This window comes from Pristiophorus japonicus, chromosome 17 (genome assembly GCF_044704955.1).
Source record: "Pristiophorus japonicus isolate sPriJap1 chromosome 17, sPriJap1.hap1, whole genome shotgun sequence".
In the NCBI taxonomy this organism is placed as follows: Eukaryota; Metazoa; Chordata; class Chondrichthyes; family Pristiophoridae; genus Pristiophorus; species Pristiophorus japonicus.
This window is the reverse complement of record NC_091993.1, coordinates 17,891,320-17,909,165: the sequence shown is the minus strand read 5'-3', so window position 1 is coordinate 17,909,165 and position 17,846 is coordinate 17,891,320. Positions and strand designations below refer to the sequence as shown.

General features: G+C 43.3%; 1 protein-coding gene across 3 annotated transcripts in view; it reads right to left on the bottom strand.

Annotated features, from left to right (window-relative positions):
- Nucleotides 1-1,804: 1,804 nt before the first annotated feature.
- Nucleotides 1,805-17,846, bottom strand: part of clpxa (caseinolytic mitochondrial matrix peptidase chaperone subunit Xa) — a 45,050-nt gene continuing 29,008 nt past the window's right edge. For all 3 annotated transcript variants that reach the window (XM_070858438.1, XM_070858439.1, XM_070858440.1), the window contains 7 exons: nt 12,110-12,274; nt 10,498-10,586; nt 8,592-8,756; nt 7,777-8,076; nt 6,070-6,162; nt 4,643-4,749; nt 1,805-2,730 (listed from right to left, as the gene is read on the bottom strand). In XM_070858438.1, coding sequence (XP_070714539.1) covers nt 2,640-2,730; nt 4,643-4,749; nt 6,070-6,162; nt 7,777-8,076; nt 8,592-8,756; nt 10,498-10,586; nt 12,110-12,274 — 1,010 coding nt within the window. In that variant the 3' untranslated portion in view covers nt 1,805-2,639. The remainder of the gene's footprint in view (nt 2,731-4,642; nt 4,750-6,069; nt 6,163-7,776; nt 8,077-8,591; nt 8,757-10,497; nt 10,587-12,109; nt 12,275-17,846) is intronic.

The window sequence follows — 17,846 nt, the reverse complement described above, 5'->3', positions numbered from 1 at the left end:
AGTTATGAGGAGGAGCACCAAGGCTCATTGTGGAGGACATTGCCACGGTGAGAAGAGGCAAATCAAGGAGTAATTATTAGGTGACACCAAACTTGGGTTTGAAAACCTGAAGATGATAGATGAAGTAGGCTCAAGGTGCTAAATGGCCTACTCCTGTTCCTATGGTGTAGAAGGAAAGACTGAGGGGAGGAGTTCCAAAATGTTGAGATCCTAGGAAATAACATTTGAGTAGGATGTCATGCAGTGACTCTCAATTAAACATGATAATGCAGGGAGGAGGAAAGATCTTTTAGGAGCTTAATATAAACGATAAGAACATTCAGGGATTGCTGACTACAGCAGAATCAATGAAAGAGAAAAAGACAGTTGGAGAGAGAGAGAAGAGTTGGAGGCTAAAAAAAGATTCCCTCTCAGCTCAGCTGTTTCCAGTATCATGTTCAAGAACATGGGAAGTACTAGAAGTCTCAAGACAATGGGAGTACTTTGCAAGTCTTTGGGCCTGATAAATAATTAAGAATTGTTAAGAGGAAATGATGAGATGAAACAGCAACTTGGAGGTAGCTTCAGCAATGGAGGGGGCGAGGTTGCTTTAGCTTATCTTATGTACAAGCTTGTTGATTATGACTGACAGAAGCAGTAGTTTCAAGACATCTCGCTTTTTCCTTTGGGTTGAGAGTGGGCGGGAGAGAAAACAAGGAAAATGAAAAACAAAACTGTAATGATTCAACAAAAAACCTAAACCCTCCTAATGGCTAAATGGGCCAATATACTGCCCAGTAAGGCACTGAACCATAAAAGACGAGCGAAGACACAGGTTTGATTCCGTGCTTGAGCTCCTTAATCTCAGCTGGGGTGGCAGTGAAGTTACTCAATTTGCCTCGAACTCCAGGGTTATGATAGGTATTCAGTGACTCCTCCTTCAAGTGCACGCATAGACTTCAGGGATGAAAGGCTTGGGTTCAACTGCGATGTACTCCATGACTGAACAGCTCATGCATAGTGTCTAAGCTCAGACATGAAGAATGCCATTTGCTAAGGCCTGCTGGTACCTGTGGAAATGTATCTAAATACATCAGGAGAGGAAGGGTGGAAAATTCCTCTCATCTTTCTCCTGTTTCTAACATTTGCTGTTCTGAAGCCAAGCGCACTCAATTCTGATCACCATGGTAGAAATTACAACCTATTAGAATAATTTGCGCCAACATTTTTCTCCCCCAATTAAAAAAAAATACAAAATGCCAATCTGCCATTTCCCCTGCTGCAGCTGCTGTATACAATACCAGTTCTAGATTACACATATATCTCCGAATGTGTAACGTAAGTATTATGAACAGGAGTAGGCCATTCGGCCCCTCGAGCCTGCTCCGCCATTCAATGAGATCATGGCTGATTTACCTCAACTCCACTTTCCTGCACTATTCCCCCATATCCCTTGATTCCCTTACAATCCAAAAATCTATCGATCTGTGTCTTGAATATACTCAAAGACTGAGCCTCCATATCCCTCTGGGGTAGAGAATTCCAAAGATTCACCACCTGTTGAGTGAAGTTGTTTCTCCTCATCTCAGTCCTAAATGGCCGGCCCTTTATTCTGAGACTGTGACCCCTGGTTCTAGACTCCTCAGCCAGAGGAAACATTCTCCCTGTATCTACCCTGTCAAGCCCTGTAAGGATTTTGCAGTAACTGGTTGTCAGTTTCTGTGTTTTTTTTCTAGAAGTCTTCCTTATTTGTTTAAATAGTTCTAAGCCTGCCTGTTCATGGTCAGCTTTACCAAGTGCCGAAGTCACAAATGCCACAATATGGTAAGTGTTTAATTTGTACACTTTATTTGTACAACCAGATTTACAATAATTCATCTTCAAATCCTTGAGTGTTCCAATGAAGTCAGTTTCTAAAGGATTAAAGTCAATCCTGCTTCTGGTCAGCAATAGCATAAAAGGAAATACAGAAAAATATGGTACAAGTTTATTTCTTGTGCTTAATATTAAAGGTATCTAAAACAATGTCATGTATACTTTAGCACAAGCAGAATGAAACCAAAATCATGTCCAAACTATCGTAATCAAGCTGAAATCCCTGCAATACCTGTGTTAGTAAAACCTGTTTATTGTTTAGTTTGATTGACACTTGCTGTGATCCCTAAATCTTAAATGCAAATATGAAATTCTGAATTTAAAAAAGAAACTAAATCTTTGTAACGTGACCACAGCACATCTAGCGCAAACAGTCAAGTATTCAGAAGCAGGAGAGAGAATTAAAGGGACATCCAGAAAGTTCTTGTGTTTCTTGTACAAGGGCTGCATCTTTTGTTCCGAAACAGTTACTGTAGGGAAGCAGCTGTTAAAAACTGTAACATATAATAAACACATTTGGAAATGTGTTTACAGTAAAATTCAAAGACAGCATAATGTCCACTGTACAAAGTTTTGCTATTTTACAAGTACATGATCAGTTTCACTGGTCTGTTGAGATCATGTCAAGGGAGGGGAGACGTTCAACCCTCATCAAAAAGCTATTCTCTTCTATTGGTGATTCTCTGGTGAGAACAACGGATTAATAACACATTAAAATTAAATAAAATAATAGCTTTAATGTTGTACGAGGCTCATCTTTGCACAAATTGCTCCAATTTGTGTGTTTAGTTGTTGGCTGCATCTGCTTGGCGATGCCACCGATCATCTTCCACTCCAGAATCGTACTCTTCTTCAACAGACTCCTTGGGGAGGGCTCTAAGTACAAGAGGATATCTAGTCAGTTAAAAATGATTGAGTTGCAGAATCTACATTTATTTTTTAAGTCTTTCAAAATATTTGGCACAGTAGCAAAACATCAGACATCTAAATCTCACATTTGTCCTCTTCCGCCTGTCTGTGTCAATTTCCTAAAATATTCCTTTTAAGGAGTTGTCACAGAGCGGATTGTCAAGACCAATGTAGTGCTGCCAAACTACATTTAATAGTCAAATTCAGGTAATGCTCAACGAAAGTGCGCAGATTACTGCATGTTGATGCGTTACAGCCGTCCTTTAGGCAAACAGCCTAAAATGAGTGCATTACAAGCAATGATCCAGTGAAAGAGTCACTTACTTCAGGTGTGCTTTAAATTTTTTTTTTTTTTTACATAGATTGGCATACATGCAAATATTGCTGTGCGGCTTCAGAGTAGAAAATATTTTACACGCTGTAAGAGTAGGAAGACAAAACAGTCTCACATAGCAGTTTAATAACTAAGCCACCAGGTAAATACCGTAGATGGAATTTTGACAATGCGACAACCCACCCGAGACAACAAATGGAGTCTGAAAGAGCTGGTACAGTTACAAAAGAGCTCCGACAAGTTTGAGAACCAAGTTTCCCCATTGGCTAGTATGTAGTTACCAGAATTAATGTTCTTTCAGCTTGGTCCTTCTGCAGATCAGAGGGAACATTCTATTACATTACTCCTACAAGAGAATACGATCGAGTCCTACAGAAGAATTTATCCAGCCTCTGTTCTAAAAAGTGGCCATTAGATCTGATTTACAATATTTGCCCAACATGAATTCCCCATGGAGTTTGAGAGAAAATATGCTGCTGCAATTCCTCAGGAACTGTACTCCATCTACTTAGATAAATGAATGGAAAAAAAAAATCACAGTGTGACAGAGCTATTGCTGCGAGAAAGAACTTGGAAAGTCTACTCTATAAACTTTAGGGGGAGAAGGGAAGAAATAAAATGCATGTTCACATTGTGAGCAGGATTTAAGTTAGTTGAAAGAATATTTAAAACAATAAAGGGAGGTGCTACACAAGTGTCTATCGAGACCACTATGCCTGCAGGTGGTCACAAGAAATGCCTCAAACTCAAGACTCTGAAGATGGCTGTTATACTGTCCCAGTGCGCTGAAGTAAGTTTGGACTTGCTTCCTCCTTCCATCACCACCTGGAAACAAGCCCGACTGACCACAAAATTGTGGAAGTGTTACAAAAATGGCTTACCCCAGTTTGCCAGGACTGATATCTTGCACAGCCCCAGACACTGCCACACTAGTGGTTTTCAGGGAGTTCACTGGGAAAAGCTGCACTCTTGGAAATCTTAAGTCTTGGGGAATCTTACTATCACCAACAATAATCAAGTCACTTTCTCCACCACCAATTCCAGTTCTGTGGACAATCAAAAGTGTCTGACAATGTTAATACAGGTTGAACCTTTCTTATCCAGCATCCTCAGGATCTGGCCTGTGCCGAATAAAGGACTTTGCCGGACGAGGGGAGGTCACGTTAAATTGGATGGTACAGGTATTGAGCAAGAGGATATTGGGGCCGGCTGGCTTGGGGTTGGGAGTGTGGCAGAGAGATCGTTGGGCCGGCAAGGGGGGTGTGGGGGTGAGGGGCCGTGGATTGCGGGGTCTGGCCAGCGATTGCGTGAGTCGGCAAGGAAGAACTTCAATTTGTTCATGTCGGAGCAGTCGGGAATGGTGCCAGATAAGGGTGTCCTGGATAAGGGAGGTTCAACCTATAGAAGCTTTTACCCATCTTACAAGTGATGCACTTTAGGGATACAAAAGTCCACAATCACTCAAATTTTGCACCCCATGAAGTGAATTCCAATTTCTGTCACATCTTCACTTTATCCAGAGCTAAATGACCATTGAGAATTTACCGTATGTATCCAGGAGGTTTCTTTCCATCCACTATGTCTTTGTCCACTTCTACAGCTACAATGTCAGAATTGGGCACTTCGAACATTGGCTCCAACAGCAACTTTTCCTGAAAATACATTTTTCTTTTAGGAGTTGCAGTTTCACCACACCCAACCCCGCCCCAAAAAATCAGCTAACCATATAAACCCCCAAACTAGATTTTGTGCAATTTGGTACTTCTGACCATTTCACTTAATTCTAATTCGAAGGGCTACTCCGATGTAAGGTGCTTCAATAACCCTTCTTTTCAAATAGGAGACTGGAAAACATCTTAGAAATTTCACAAAATTGTTAGGTGATGCTCCCCATAATTTATTTTGGGGCCATGTGGTTCCTTTAATGGGCTGCACGGCCCATTCAAAAGCATGTGCAAGTGCGTTTTTTCAATTTAAAAGCCGGCTCACCAGCTGCGTAGGACTCCTGGAGTGTTGCACAGCCGTGCAGCTTAATGAGAACATTGCTGCTAAGATATTAGAAAATAAATAAAACCCTGTCACACACTGCTTACTATATTCAACAACTTGTATTTATATAACGCCTTTAACATAGTGAAACGTCCTAAGAAAGACTTGGATTTATATAGCGCCTTTCACAACCACTGGATATCTTAAAGCACTTCACAGCCAATGAAGTACTTTTTGGAGTGTAGTCACTGTTGTAATATGGGAAACGCAGCAGCCAATTTGTGCACAAGCAAGCTCCCACAAACAGACCAGATAATCCATTTTTTTGTTATGTTGATTGAGGGATAAATATTGGCCAGGACACCAGGAATAACTTCCCTGCTCTTCTTTGAAATAGTGCCATGTGATCTTTTACATCCACCTGAGAGAGCAGACGGGACCTCGTTTTAATGTCTCATCTGAAAGACGGCACCTATGACAGTGCAGCGCTCCCTCAGCACTGCACTAGGACTGTCAGCCTAGATTTGTGCTCACGTCCCTGGAGTGGGACTTGAACCCACAACCTTCTGACTCAGAAGCGAGAGTGCTACCCACTGAGCCACAGCTGACACAGGAGTATTATGAGATAAAACAATTTGACACAGAGTCGCACAAGTAGAAATTAGCACAGGTGACCAAAAGCTTGGTCAAAGAGGTAGGTTTTAAGGAGCGTCTTGAAGGAGGAAAGCGAGATAGAGAGGCATAACCTGAAATTCTACAAATTCTACACCGTAACCTGCCGGTGAAGAATTTTAAATATGCAACCAATAAATTATTTTTTTTGACTGAGTGGATACTCGAATCCAAACTTTCCAGTCAGAAGACGACATTTTCTGACATCTTCCCCTCCCTTTTAAATGATGGTGTCAAAAGAAATCAATAGCCACGTACAAACTTCAAGAAACATAAGCTATACTTTTTAAGCAATTTTTTCAGCAACTTACCATGATTGACCTAAGGCCTCGGGCACCAGTCTTCCTTTCGAGAGCGAGTCGAGCGATAGCTCTCAAGGCATCCTCAGATACATTAAGATCACACTAAACAAATTGTTAAAAGTTAATCAGTAACACTAACAAAAACAAATATTCACTTCACAAATGACTGCCTCCAGATATAATTTTCAAGAAAAATGGTTCGATCCAAATTGTACATTCTCTAAATGAAAGCCTCCGGGAAACTTCCATTTTTTGAAAAGACAGATTTGTATTCTGTTCAAGTCTTTCAATTATTTCATATTACCCACAGTCCATCCAGTATAGCCCTTGGGTATCATTCTTTGTGTATATTTTAATAATAAATTTTCTAATGATTTATAAATTACATTTTTTCCATTTAAAACATGGTTCTCAGAGGGCAGCTTGTAGCATATTGTAATTATGTTAACTGGAAAGATGGATGTGCATTTCACTTAGCAAATTGCCATTCTCAGCGAAAGCTGCCTAACAAGGCCTGAAGGTTCAACAAAATGGACAAGCAATAGCTAAAATCGAAATGTCATTTTTGTGCAACTTTATTAACTGGTTCCCAGCAGAGGAGTGATATATTGCTGGGGCGTGGGCCCCTGCAACATCGTGGGCCACTCCGACCTGCGAGAGGACAGGAGGATAAACGAGCTGGTGCATGTCACTACAACTTCCAGCGTGAGCTGCTCCAAGTGTGTAACGACTTCAAGGTGGGCGACTGGGTGACGTCATCAAAACCCAGGTCGCCGTTTGGAACGTGGGCAGGAACATCGACGGAGTCCAGGTACAGCAGAGGAGCGGGAAGGTCGGGGCGGATGAGCGGCAAGAGATTGTGACGGAGGTGCGATGAATGACCGAGGCGGAGAAGAGGCGAGAGATCGAGGCAGAAATGCGGCAAATGATCGGGGCAGAGGAGCAGTGAGGGATCGTGGCTGAGATTCGGCGAGTGATCGTGACGGAGGTGCGGCGATAGATCGTGGCGCAGGTGCAGCAAATGTTTTGTGGCGGAGGAGCGGCGAGAGATCATGGCGGAGTAGCGGCAAATGAGGGTACAGGGCCCAGAAGAGCCAAGAGCCCAGCCAACACTGCGATATGTGTGCGCACTAGGGCCGTGCAGCAGAGCAGGTCTCCAGTCGTCCTGGTTAACCCTTGCCACTGGATAAAGGCCTAGCTCTGTCAAGCCCTGGAGTTCAGGACTGGAATATCGGGTCCTTCATTTGAAACATCTACAAACTCATCCCTTTTGGTGTGGAAGCAAGTTATCCTTGTTCGAGGGACCGCCTATGATGATGATATATTGCATAAAGAGAATTTTGAGGGGGAAATATTTTATATTTTTGAAAAGCCACACAAGTTAACCATTTAATCTCCTTAATTTTCAGCGAACAGTGGTTCCCAGATGGTACACATACTTTGAGCAATATAAATAGCAAAGGAAATTGAGAAAATCTGCATTCCAATGAGGAATGCAAAAATGATCCAAGGAAGTTATTTATAGACCTGAACAGATCACAGTTAGATGGGCTGAGGGCCTTTTCATTTCTTCCCTCCCACTTTCCACATCCAATGCAAAGATCTAGATGCAAGGAAAGCTACTAATATTATGTGGAAAAGTACTGCTTCAAAATAACCACCCTCCTTGATAAATAAAAAAAAACAACCGAGAATGAGCAGAGTAGTGGTTCACACCTTATCCATACTAAACAAAGCCTGGTACTGCGGGATTACAGCGTTTCGAGGTTCTGTGAGAATTCGCACCAATGTGTCCTCGTTTAGGCTATGTAGTGGAACTATCACAGGCAGACGTCCTACAAATTCTGGGATCATTCCAAATTCGATCAGGTCCCGGGCCTCGACATGGCGAAGTAATCTGTCCTTCTCTTCCAGTTCCTGGACAGTATTGTTATCGCCGCTTGTATTGGCTAAATCAGCTGCTGCTGCTGCCCTTCTCCCTTTGCCAAGATTTGAGGGGGTGCCAAACCCTAGGTACTGCAGACAGAGAAAGACAGAAAGTGTCAATGCAATGCAAGAAACTTGCTAATGCATGCAAATTATTTACATGGACAAAAACAAAATTAAAAAGTATTTTGGTATATCTATTATTTCTTAATTCACACACAGAACTCCGTTTACAATAGTGAACACTTTAATAATGATAGAGTTGATAATCCTATCAGTGCCCCCTATGATTTTTACAAAAACTTCCATTTCCTAAAATGGATTCCTAATCTCTCTTGAGGATTGTATTCATTTCAGGTGTTTAACAGTGTCCCAATATGTCGTCATCATCATCCTCTCTCTACAAATTAAAATGAGTGATTTATATGTACGCGTGTGGTGATTATGCAAGGACAAGATCAGGTTTGCCTGTGACTACACTCCAAAAGTACTTCATTGGCTGTAAAGCGCTTTGAGACGTCCGGTGGTCATGAACGACGCTATATAAATGCAAGTCTTTCTTTCTTTTTCTAAGATGCAGAGAGAACAAGTCAGGGAAGCCTTACCTTTTCATTCTTCCTCCTGCTTATAATCCTATCCAGACCATTGAAAGCACCAGATGCCACAAATAATATATTAGTAGTGTCGACCTGAACGGTCTCTCCTCGCAGTTTTCTTGAATTTTTTTCTGGAACATTTACAATTGTCCCCTCAAGCAGCTTCAGTAGCCCCTATGTGGAAAAAAGAAAATAATTATTTAAAAATATATACACACTATGCAAATTAATTCAATCAGAATTTTAAAAATGCGTCAGTTCGTAAAGCACTCAGCAATCATAGAATCACAGAATCGTACAGCACAGAAGGAGGCCATTCGGTCCATTGAATCTACACTGGTTTTTTCGAAGAGCAATCCAGTTAGACCCACTCCCCCGCTCTTTCCCCATAACGCTGCATTTTTTTTTCTCCTTCAAGTATTTATCTAATTCCCTTCTGAAGGCTACTATTGAATCTGCATCCACCACCCGATCAAGCAGTGCATTCCAAATCCTAACCACTCATTGAGTAAAAACATTTTTCCTCATGTCACCTCTGGTTCCTTTGCCAATCACCTTAAATCTGTGCCCTCTGGTTATCGACTCGCCAGCCATTAGAAACAGTTTTTCTTTATTTATTCTATTTGAACACCATGAATTTAAACACCTCTATCAAATCTTCTCTTAGCCTTCTCTGCTTCAAGGAGAACAACCCCTGCTTCTCCAAACTATCCACGTAACTGTAATCCCTCATCACTGGTACCATCACTAGTAAATCTCTTCTGTACCCTCTCCAAAGCCTTCACGTCCTTTCTAAAGTGAGGTGCCCAGAATTGGACACAATATTCCAGCTGGGGCTGAACTAATGTTTTACATAAGGTTAGCATAACTTCCTGACTTTTGTACTCTATGCTTCTATTTAAAAAGCCCAGGATCCCATATGCTTTATTAACTCTTTGTTAACCTGTCCTGCCACCTTCAAAGATTTGTGCACAAGCACCCCAGGTCTCTCTCTTCTTGCACCGCTTTTCAAATTGTACCAGTTAGCATGTATTGTCTCTTCTCATTCTGCCTACCAAAATGCATCACCTCACAATTTTTTGCGTTGAATTTCATCTGCTATGTGTCCGCCCTTTCCACCAGCCCGTCTATGTCCTCTTGAAGTCTATTACTATCCCCCTCACTGTTGTGTCATCTGCAATTTTCAAAAATTGTGCCTTGTAACCTCAAGTCCAACTCAATGTATATCAAAAACATCAGCGGTCCTAGTAAGAACCTTGGGGAACTCTGCTGTGTACCTCCCTCCAGTCTGAAACACAGCCATTCACCACAATCTGATTTCTATCGCTTAGCCAATTTTGTATCCATGCTGCTGCTGCCCCTTTTAGCCCATGGGCTTCAATTTTCCTAACTAGCCCAATATGTGCTACTTTATCAAATGTTATTCAACTGCACTGCCCTCATCCACCCTTTCTGTTACCTCATTCAAAATTCAATCAAGTTAGTCAAACTCGATTTGCCCTTATCAAACCAGTCAGTGCTGGCTCTCCTTTATTAGTCCACGCTTGTCCAAGTGGCTGTTAATTTTTTCCTGGATTATTGTTTCTAAAAGCTTTCCCATCACGGACGTTAAACTGACTGCCCATAATTGCTAGGTTTAACTTTTCTATCGCTTCTGAAAATTTTATAGCCAGGAATATTTAGTTGCGAGTCTTGCCCAGTTGAAGCCAAGTTTCTGTCCAGGTCATAACATTACATCTCTCCATTCTAATTAATGTCCACGACTTAGTACATTTCTATTGTCCTCTGCAGGCAAAAACTAAAAACCAATCAATAATCATAGCCAATTATTTTATCATGGGCATGCTGAAAACTGTTGAAAAAACAAAATTTTCCCATTTGCCTATTTGTTTAATTGAAATTCCTCATCACTCACCTGCTGAACACCTTCACCACCCACATCACGTAATTGATGAATCCCTGGCACACTGCCAATCTTATCTACTTCGTCCAAGAATACGATTCCTGTAAAAGAATGAATTTTGGTAAGACAGCAGCCAAACTGCACACAAGGTCCCACAAACAGCAATTAGATAAATGACCAGTGCATCTGCTGGGTGATGGCTATGGAATACATGTTTGCCAGGACACTGTCTCTGAGCCTCTTCAAATAGTGCTATGGAATCTTTTATGTCCATTTGAGCAGGCAGATGAGGCCACAGTTTAATGCCTCATTCCAAAGACAACACTATCAAGAATGCAACACCTCTCAGTACTGCACTGAAGAGTAAGCCAAGGTTATTTGCTCAAGACTTGCAGTGGGGTCTGAATCCGTCTGATTTCAAGTTACATTCCAAAGAAAATAAGGCTGTGCAATTTATCTCCAACTGCATCAAGATACAGCCAATGAAGTATAGTTATTGTTGTAATGTAGGAAACGTGGCAGCCAATGGCTTTGGGGGAATGAACATCTGGGACCCTTGATGGAGGAAATGCCATCATAAGGCAGATGAGCTAACCGTTCAATTAGCAAATGGCATCCATAACCTGCAAGATGTGACACAGCTGTAGTACAGAACAATTCAATGAAAGAGCGACCGTGGACAATCAGAAACACGGCACCAGCATTCAAGTCCCATGCCTTAGAACGGGAGCTTTGACAATAGTGGACCAATGATGATTCTTCCCCATTTCTACTATTCTCAGGGGAGAATGTGGTTTTCTTTTTTGAATCCAGATCATTCCAAGAGAAATATTTTTAGTAGGAATTAATACTGCAACAGTTTAATAACAAATAAATGGAGATTAATTTTAATATCAAATTATCAAGATTGAGCTGAGAGTTCAAGTTCTTGATCAAATAAAACAATGGTAGGAAAAACTGCCTGAGCATTGCCTATGTCCTTTAAATTAGTTTAATCTCATGAATTTATACCTTATTTTCTTTGCTCTGTAGTTGCAGTTTATGAAACAGCTCGTATTGCTCACACCACAATCTCAATTGAAAAGTTGCCAACATAAAAGGCAAAGGGCTTCTGTTATGTTCAAACTGTTGTGACCTTGGTCTCTATTCAGACTCGAGTGGAGAAGCAGCATGGTGAATCACCTTTTATACCTGCTTGCCCCAGGGTGCACAGGTGACCCTTAGGTCTCCCACAGGTGTGACCCTAGTGGCAAGTCTTACATACTGGTGAGGTTTATATACATACATAACATCTTCAACCACAATATGCCTGCACATGCAATGAGTTTAATATGTCTATTAGAGGATGAAACAACCAAAGTCCTTCCATGTTCTGAGAGAATCATTTTGAAGGCATTAAATTGTAAGAACCGTTATTAATTTAATGAATTGAAATATCTGACAAAGATAGCAGTACATACTGTGATGTGCTAAGTACACTACTTTTATTTAATTTGACTGAACAATATGAATATTTGAATATAAAATGGAACTTGGCTAAAACATCATTGCAACAGGCTTAAATTCAGTGATTCGGGCTCTCCAAAGATTACTATGGCTGAAGTTAAATGCCCACAAATCCTACCTTGCTGTGCTTTATCCACATTGTAATTGGCATCCTGCAGGAGCTTAGCAACAACCGATTCAATATCTTCACCCACATATCCAGCTTGGGTCAGGGTAGTGCAGTCACAAATAGCAAAGGGAACCTCTAGGCATCGGGCAAGAGTCTGGGCTAGCAAGGTCTTGCCTAAAATCAGAAAATAAAACAGGCTTTATCTTACATCATCACGGCTACACAACTCCATCCAAAGGACGGAACAAACAATACTGCAGTCACCTCCACGGTTCGAGTATGTGTGCTGCTTCAGGAACGTACACATTGTGTGTACAAAGTCAAAACACCATGGCCCCGAAATTGCGATCGGCGGCGTAGCTGAGGAGTACACCGCCAACCTCCGAACGAAATCCGCACTTACCTGATGCGAAGCCCCAAGCGCAGTGGCCCACGGATCCCAGGAGCGCGTAAACGTACTTGGGATCACGTGAGGTGGCGCTCCTTTCACTAGCCAATCATGAAACATAGAAACCCCATGTATTACAACTTTTAAATTTAACAGTGTAATACTAATTATATGTATTTGACAGGTATAGTACTGTGCTTTTTGGGAATACTTTTGAGTAAGTACAGTTATTTACGGAAGACTGCAAGATTACATTTTTTTTTTAAAACAATCACATCCCTCAAACATAGAAACATAGAAAATAGGTGCAGGAGTAGGCCATTCGGCCCTTCTAGCCTGCACCGCCATTCAATGAGTTCATGGCTGAACATGCAACTTCAGTACCCCATTCCTGCTTTCTCACCATACCCCTTGATTCCCCTAGTAGTAAGGACTTCATCTAACTCCTTTTTGAATATATTTAGTGAATTGGCCTCAACAACTTTCTGTGGTAGAGAATTCCACAGGTTCACCACTCTCTGGGTGAAGAAATTCCTCCTCATCTCGGTCCTAAATGGCTTCCCCCTTATCCTTAGACTGTGTCCCCTGGTTCTGGACTTCCCCAACATTGGGAACATTCTTCCTGCATCTAACCTGTCTAACCCCGTCAGAATTTTAAACGTTTCTATGAGGTCCCCTCTCATTCTTCTGAACTCCAGTGAATACAAGCCCAGTTGATCCAGTCTTTCTTGATAGGTCAGTCCCGCCATCCCGGGAATCAGTCTGGTGAACCTTTGCTGCACTCCCTCAATAGCAAGAATGTCCTTCCTCAGGTTAGGAGACCAAAACTGTACACAATACTCCAGGTGTGGCCTCACCAAGGCCCTGTACAATTGTAGCAACACCTCCCTGCCCTTGTACTCAAATCCCCTCGCTATGAAGGCCAACATGCCATTTGCTTTCTTAACCGCCTGCTGTACCTGCATGCCAACCTTCAATGACTGATGTACCATGACACCCAGGTCTCTTTGCACCTCCCCTTTTCCTAATCTGTCACCATTCAGATAATAGTCTGTCTCTCTGTTTTTACCACCAAAGTGGATAACCTCACATTTATCCACATTATACTTCATCTGCCATGCATTTGCCCACTCACCTAACCTATCCAAGTCGCTCTGCAGCCTCATAGAATCCTCCTTGCAGCTCACACTGCCACCCAACTTAGTGTCATCCGCAAATTTGGAGATACTACATTTAATCCCCTCGTCTAAATCATTAATGTACAGTGTAAACAGCTGGGGCCCCAGCACAGAACCTTGCGGTACCCCACTAGTCACTGCCTGCCATTCTGAAAAGTCCCCATTTACTCCTACTCTTTGCTTCCTGTCTGACAACCAGTTCTCAATCCATGTCAGCACACTACCCCCAATCCCATGTGCTTTAACTTTGCACATTAATCTCTTGTGTAGGACCTTGTCGAAAGCCTTCTGAAAGTCCAAATATACCACATCAACTGGTTCTCCCTTGTCCACTCTACTGGAAACATCCTCAAAAAATTCCAGAAGATTTGTCAAGCATGATTTCCCTTTCACAAATCCATGCTGACTTGGACCTATCATATTACCTCTTTCCAAATGCACTGCGATGACATCCTTAATAATTGATTCCATCATTTTACCTACTACCGATGTCAGGCTGACCGGTCTGTAATTCCCTGTTTTCTCTCTCCCTCCTTTTTTAAAAAGTGGGGTTACATTGGCTACCCTCCACTCCATAGGAACTGATCCAGAGTCAATGGAATGTTGGAAAATGACTGTCAATGCATCCACTATTTCCAAGGCCATCTCCTTAAGTACTCTGGGATGCAGTCCATCAGGCCCTGGGGATTTATCGGCCTTCAATCCCATCAATTTCCCCAACACAATTTCCCGACTAATAAGGATTTCCCTCAGTTCCTCCTCCTTACTAGACCCTCCGACCCCTTTTATATCCGGAAGGTTGTTTGTGTCCTCCTCAGTGAATACCGAACCAAAGTACTTGTTCAATTGGTCCGCCATTTCTTTGTTCCCCGTTATGACTTCCCCTGATTCTGACTGCAGGGGACCTACGTTTGTCTTTACTAACCTTTTTCTCTTTACATATCTATAGAAACTTTTGCAATCCGTCTTAATGTTCCCTGCAAGCTTCTTCTCGTACTCCATTTTCCCTGCCCTAATCAAACCCTTTGTCCTCCTCTGCTGAGTTCTAAATTTCTCCCAGTCCCCGGGTTCTCTGCTATTTCTGGCCAATTTGTATGCCACTTCCTTGGCTTTAATGCTATCCCTGATTTTCCTTGATAGCCACGGTTGAGCCACCTTCCCTTTTTTATTTTTACGCCAGACAGGAATGTACAATTGTTGCAGTTCATCCATGCGGTCTCTAAATGTCTGCCATTGCCCATCCACAGTCAACCCCTTCAGTATCATTCGCCAATCTATCCTAGCCAATTCACGCCTCATACCTTCAAAGTTACCCTTCTTTAAGTTCTGGACCATGGTCTCTGAATTAACTGTTTCATTCTCCATCCTAATGCAGAATTCCACCATATTATGGTCACTCTTCCCCAAGGGGCCTCGCACAACGAGATTGCTAATTAATCCTCTCTCATTACACAACACCCAGTCTAAGATGGCCTCCCCCCTAGTTGGTTCCTCGACATATTGGTCTAAAAAACCATCCCTTATGCACTCCAGGAAATCCTCCTCTACCGTATTGCTTCCAGTTTGGTTAACCCAATCTATGTGCATATTAAAGTTACCCATTATAACTGCTGCACCTTTATTGCACGCACCCCTAATTTCATGTTTGATGCCCTCCCCAACATCACTACTACTGTTTGGAGGTCTGTACACAACTCCCACTAACGTTTTTTGTCCTTTGGTATTCTGCAGCTCTACCCATATAGATTCCACATCATCCAAGCTAATGTCCTTCCGAACTATTGCCTTAATTTGCTCCTTAACCAGCAATGCTACCCCACCTCCTTTTCCTTTTATTCTATCTTTCCTGAATGTTGAATATCCCTGGATGTTGAGTTCCCAGCCCTGATCATCCTGGAGCCACGTCTCCGTAATCCCAATCACATCATATCTGTTAACATCTATTTGCACAATTAATTCATCCACTTTATTGCGGATACTCCTTGCATTAAGACACAAAGCCTTCAGGCTTGTTCTTTTAACACCCTTTGTCCTTTTAGAATTTTGCTGTACAGTGGCCCTTTTTGTTCTTTGCCTTGGGTTTCTCTGCCCTCCACTTTTCCTCATCTCCTTTCTGTCTTTTGCTTTTGCCTCCTTTTTGTTTCCCTCTGTCTCCCTGCATTGGTTCCCATCCCCCTGCCATATCAGTTTAAATCCTCCCCAACAGCACTAGCAAACACTCCCCCTAGGACATTGGTTCCGGTCCTGCCAAGGTGCAGACCGTCCGGTTTGTACTGGTCCCACCTCCCCCAGAACTGGTTCCAATGCCCCAGGAATTTGAATCCCTCCCTGTTGCACCACTGCTCAAGCCACGTATTCATCTGCGCTATCCTGCGATTCCTACTCTGACTATCACGTGGCACTGGTAGCAATCCCGAGATTACTACTTTTGAGGTCCTACTTTTTAATTTAGCTCCTAGCTCCTTAAATTCGTTTCGTAGGACCTCATCCCTCTTTTTACCTATGTCGTTGGTACCAATGTGCACCACGACAACTGGCTGTTCTCCCTCCCTTTTTAGAATGTCCTGCACCCGCTCCGAGACATCCTTGACCCTTGCACCAGGGAGGCAACATACCATCCTGGAGTCTCGGTTGCGGCCGCAGAAACGCCTATCTATTCCCCTCACCATTGAATCCCCAATCACTATTGCTCTCCCACTCTTTTTCCTGCCCTCCTGTGCAGCAGAGCCAGCCACGGTGCCATGAACTTGGCTGCTGCTGCCCTCCCCTGATGAGTCATCCCCCTCAACAGTACCCAAAGCAGTGTATCTGTTTTGCAGGGGGATGACGACAGGGGACTCCTGCACTACCTTCCTTGCACTGCTCTTCCTGTTGGTCTTCCATTCCCTATCTGGCTGTGGACCCTTTCCCTGTGGTACGACCAACTCGCTACACGTGATACTCACGTCATTCTCAGCATCGTGGATGCTCCAGAGTGAATCCACCCTCAACTCCAACTCCGCAACGCGGTCTGTCAGGAGCTGGAGGCGGATACACTTCCCGCACACGTAATCGTCAGGGACACCGGAAGTGTCCCTGAGTTCCCACATGGTACAGGAGGAGCATAACACCCGACCGAGCTCTCCTGCCATGACTTAACCCTTATATACACTTAAATTGGCAACAACAATATTAAAAGTTACTCACTGACATAGGAGAAAAAAGAAAAACTACTCACCAATCACCAGCCAATCACTTACCCTCTTGGCTGTGACGTCGCCTTTTGATTTCTTTCTACTTCTTTTTTGCCTTCTCCCTGTAGCTGCACAAGTACGCCTTTTATAGGCCTCTCCACGCACCTCCTCGACGCTGCTCCCGACTGCCGCCGACGCTGGGCCCCGGACTCCCTGCTGTGCCTTTTATAGGCCTCTCCACGCACCTCCTCGACGCTGCTCCCGACTGCCGCCGACGCTGGGCCCCGGACTCCCTGCTGTGCCTTTTATAGGCCTCTCCACGCACCTCCTCGACGCTGCTCCCGACTGCCGCCGACGCTGGGCCCCGGACTCCCTGCTGTGCCTTTTATAGGCCTCTCCACGCACCTCCTCGACGCTGCTCCCGACTGCCGCCGACGCTGGGCCCCGGACTCCCTGCTGTGCCTTTTATAGGCCTCTCCATGCACCTCCTCGACGCTGCTCCCGACTGCCGCCGACGCTGGGCCCCGGACCTGCTGTGCCTTTTATAGGCCTCTCCATGCACCTCCTCGACGCTGCTCCCGACTGCCGCCGAAGCTTTTACAGCTGCCTGGTAGGTTGTTTTATGTGTTCAGTTTAAATTATTGCACAATTTTCTCATCCCCCCCCTCCCCTTACGCTGTGCAGACAGGCTCCTGTGCCTGTTTGTAGTGGTCGTAAAACTTTCCAGCATAATTGATGCGCAGTTGGTGGGCAATTAGCCCAACTTTTCGGCAGCAATAAGGATTTGAAAGTCGCAGCGGATCATCTTTCTATTTGGAGTTTGACAGATCGTAAGTTCAGGATTTAGCGCATGCGCTTAAATCCCAAACTTGCGGTCAATTTCAAAGGCAGTATGAAGACATACTCAGAGTACGCCGTCATGCCGACCGCAAATTCAGGGCCAGTCTTCTAACCACTTGAAATTACTTATTGATAAATAACGGCAATTATTTTCAACAGTTTGCTTT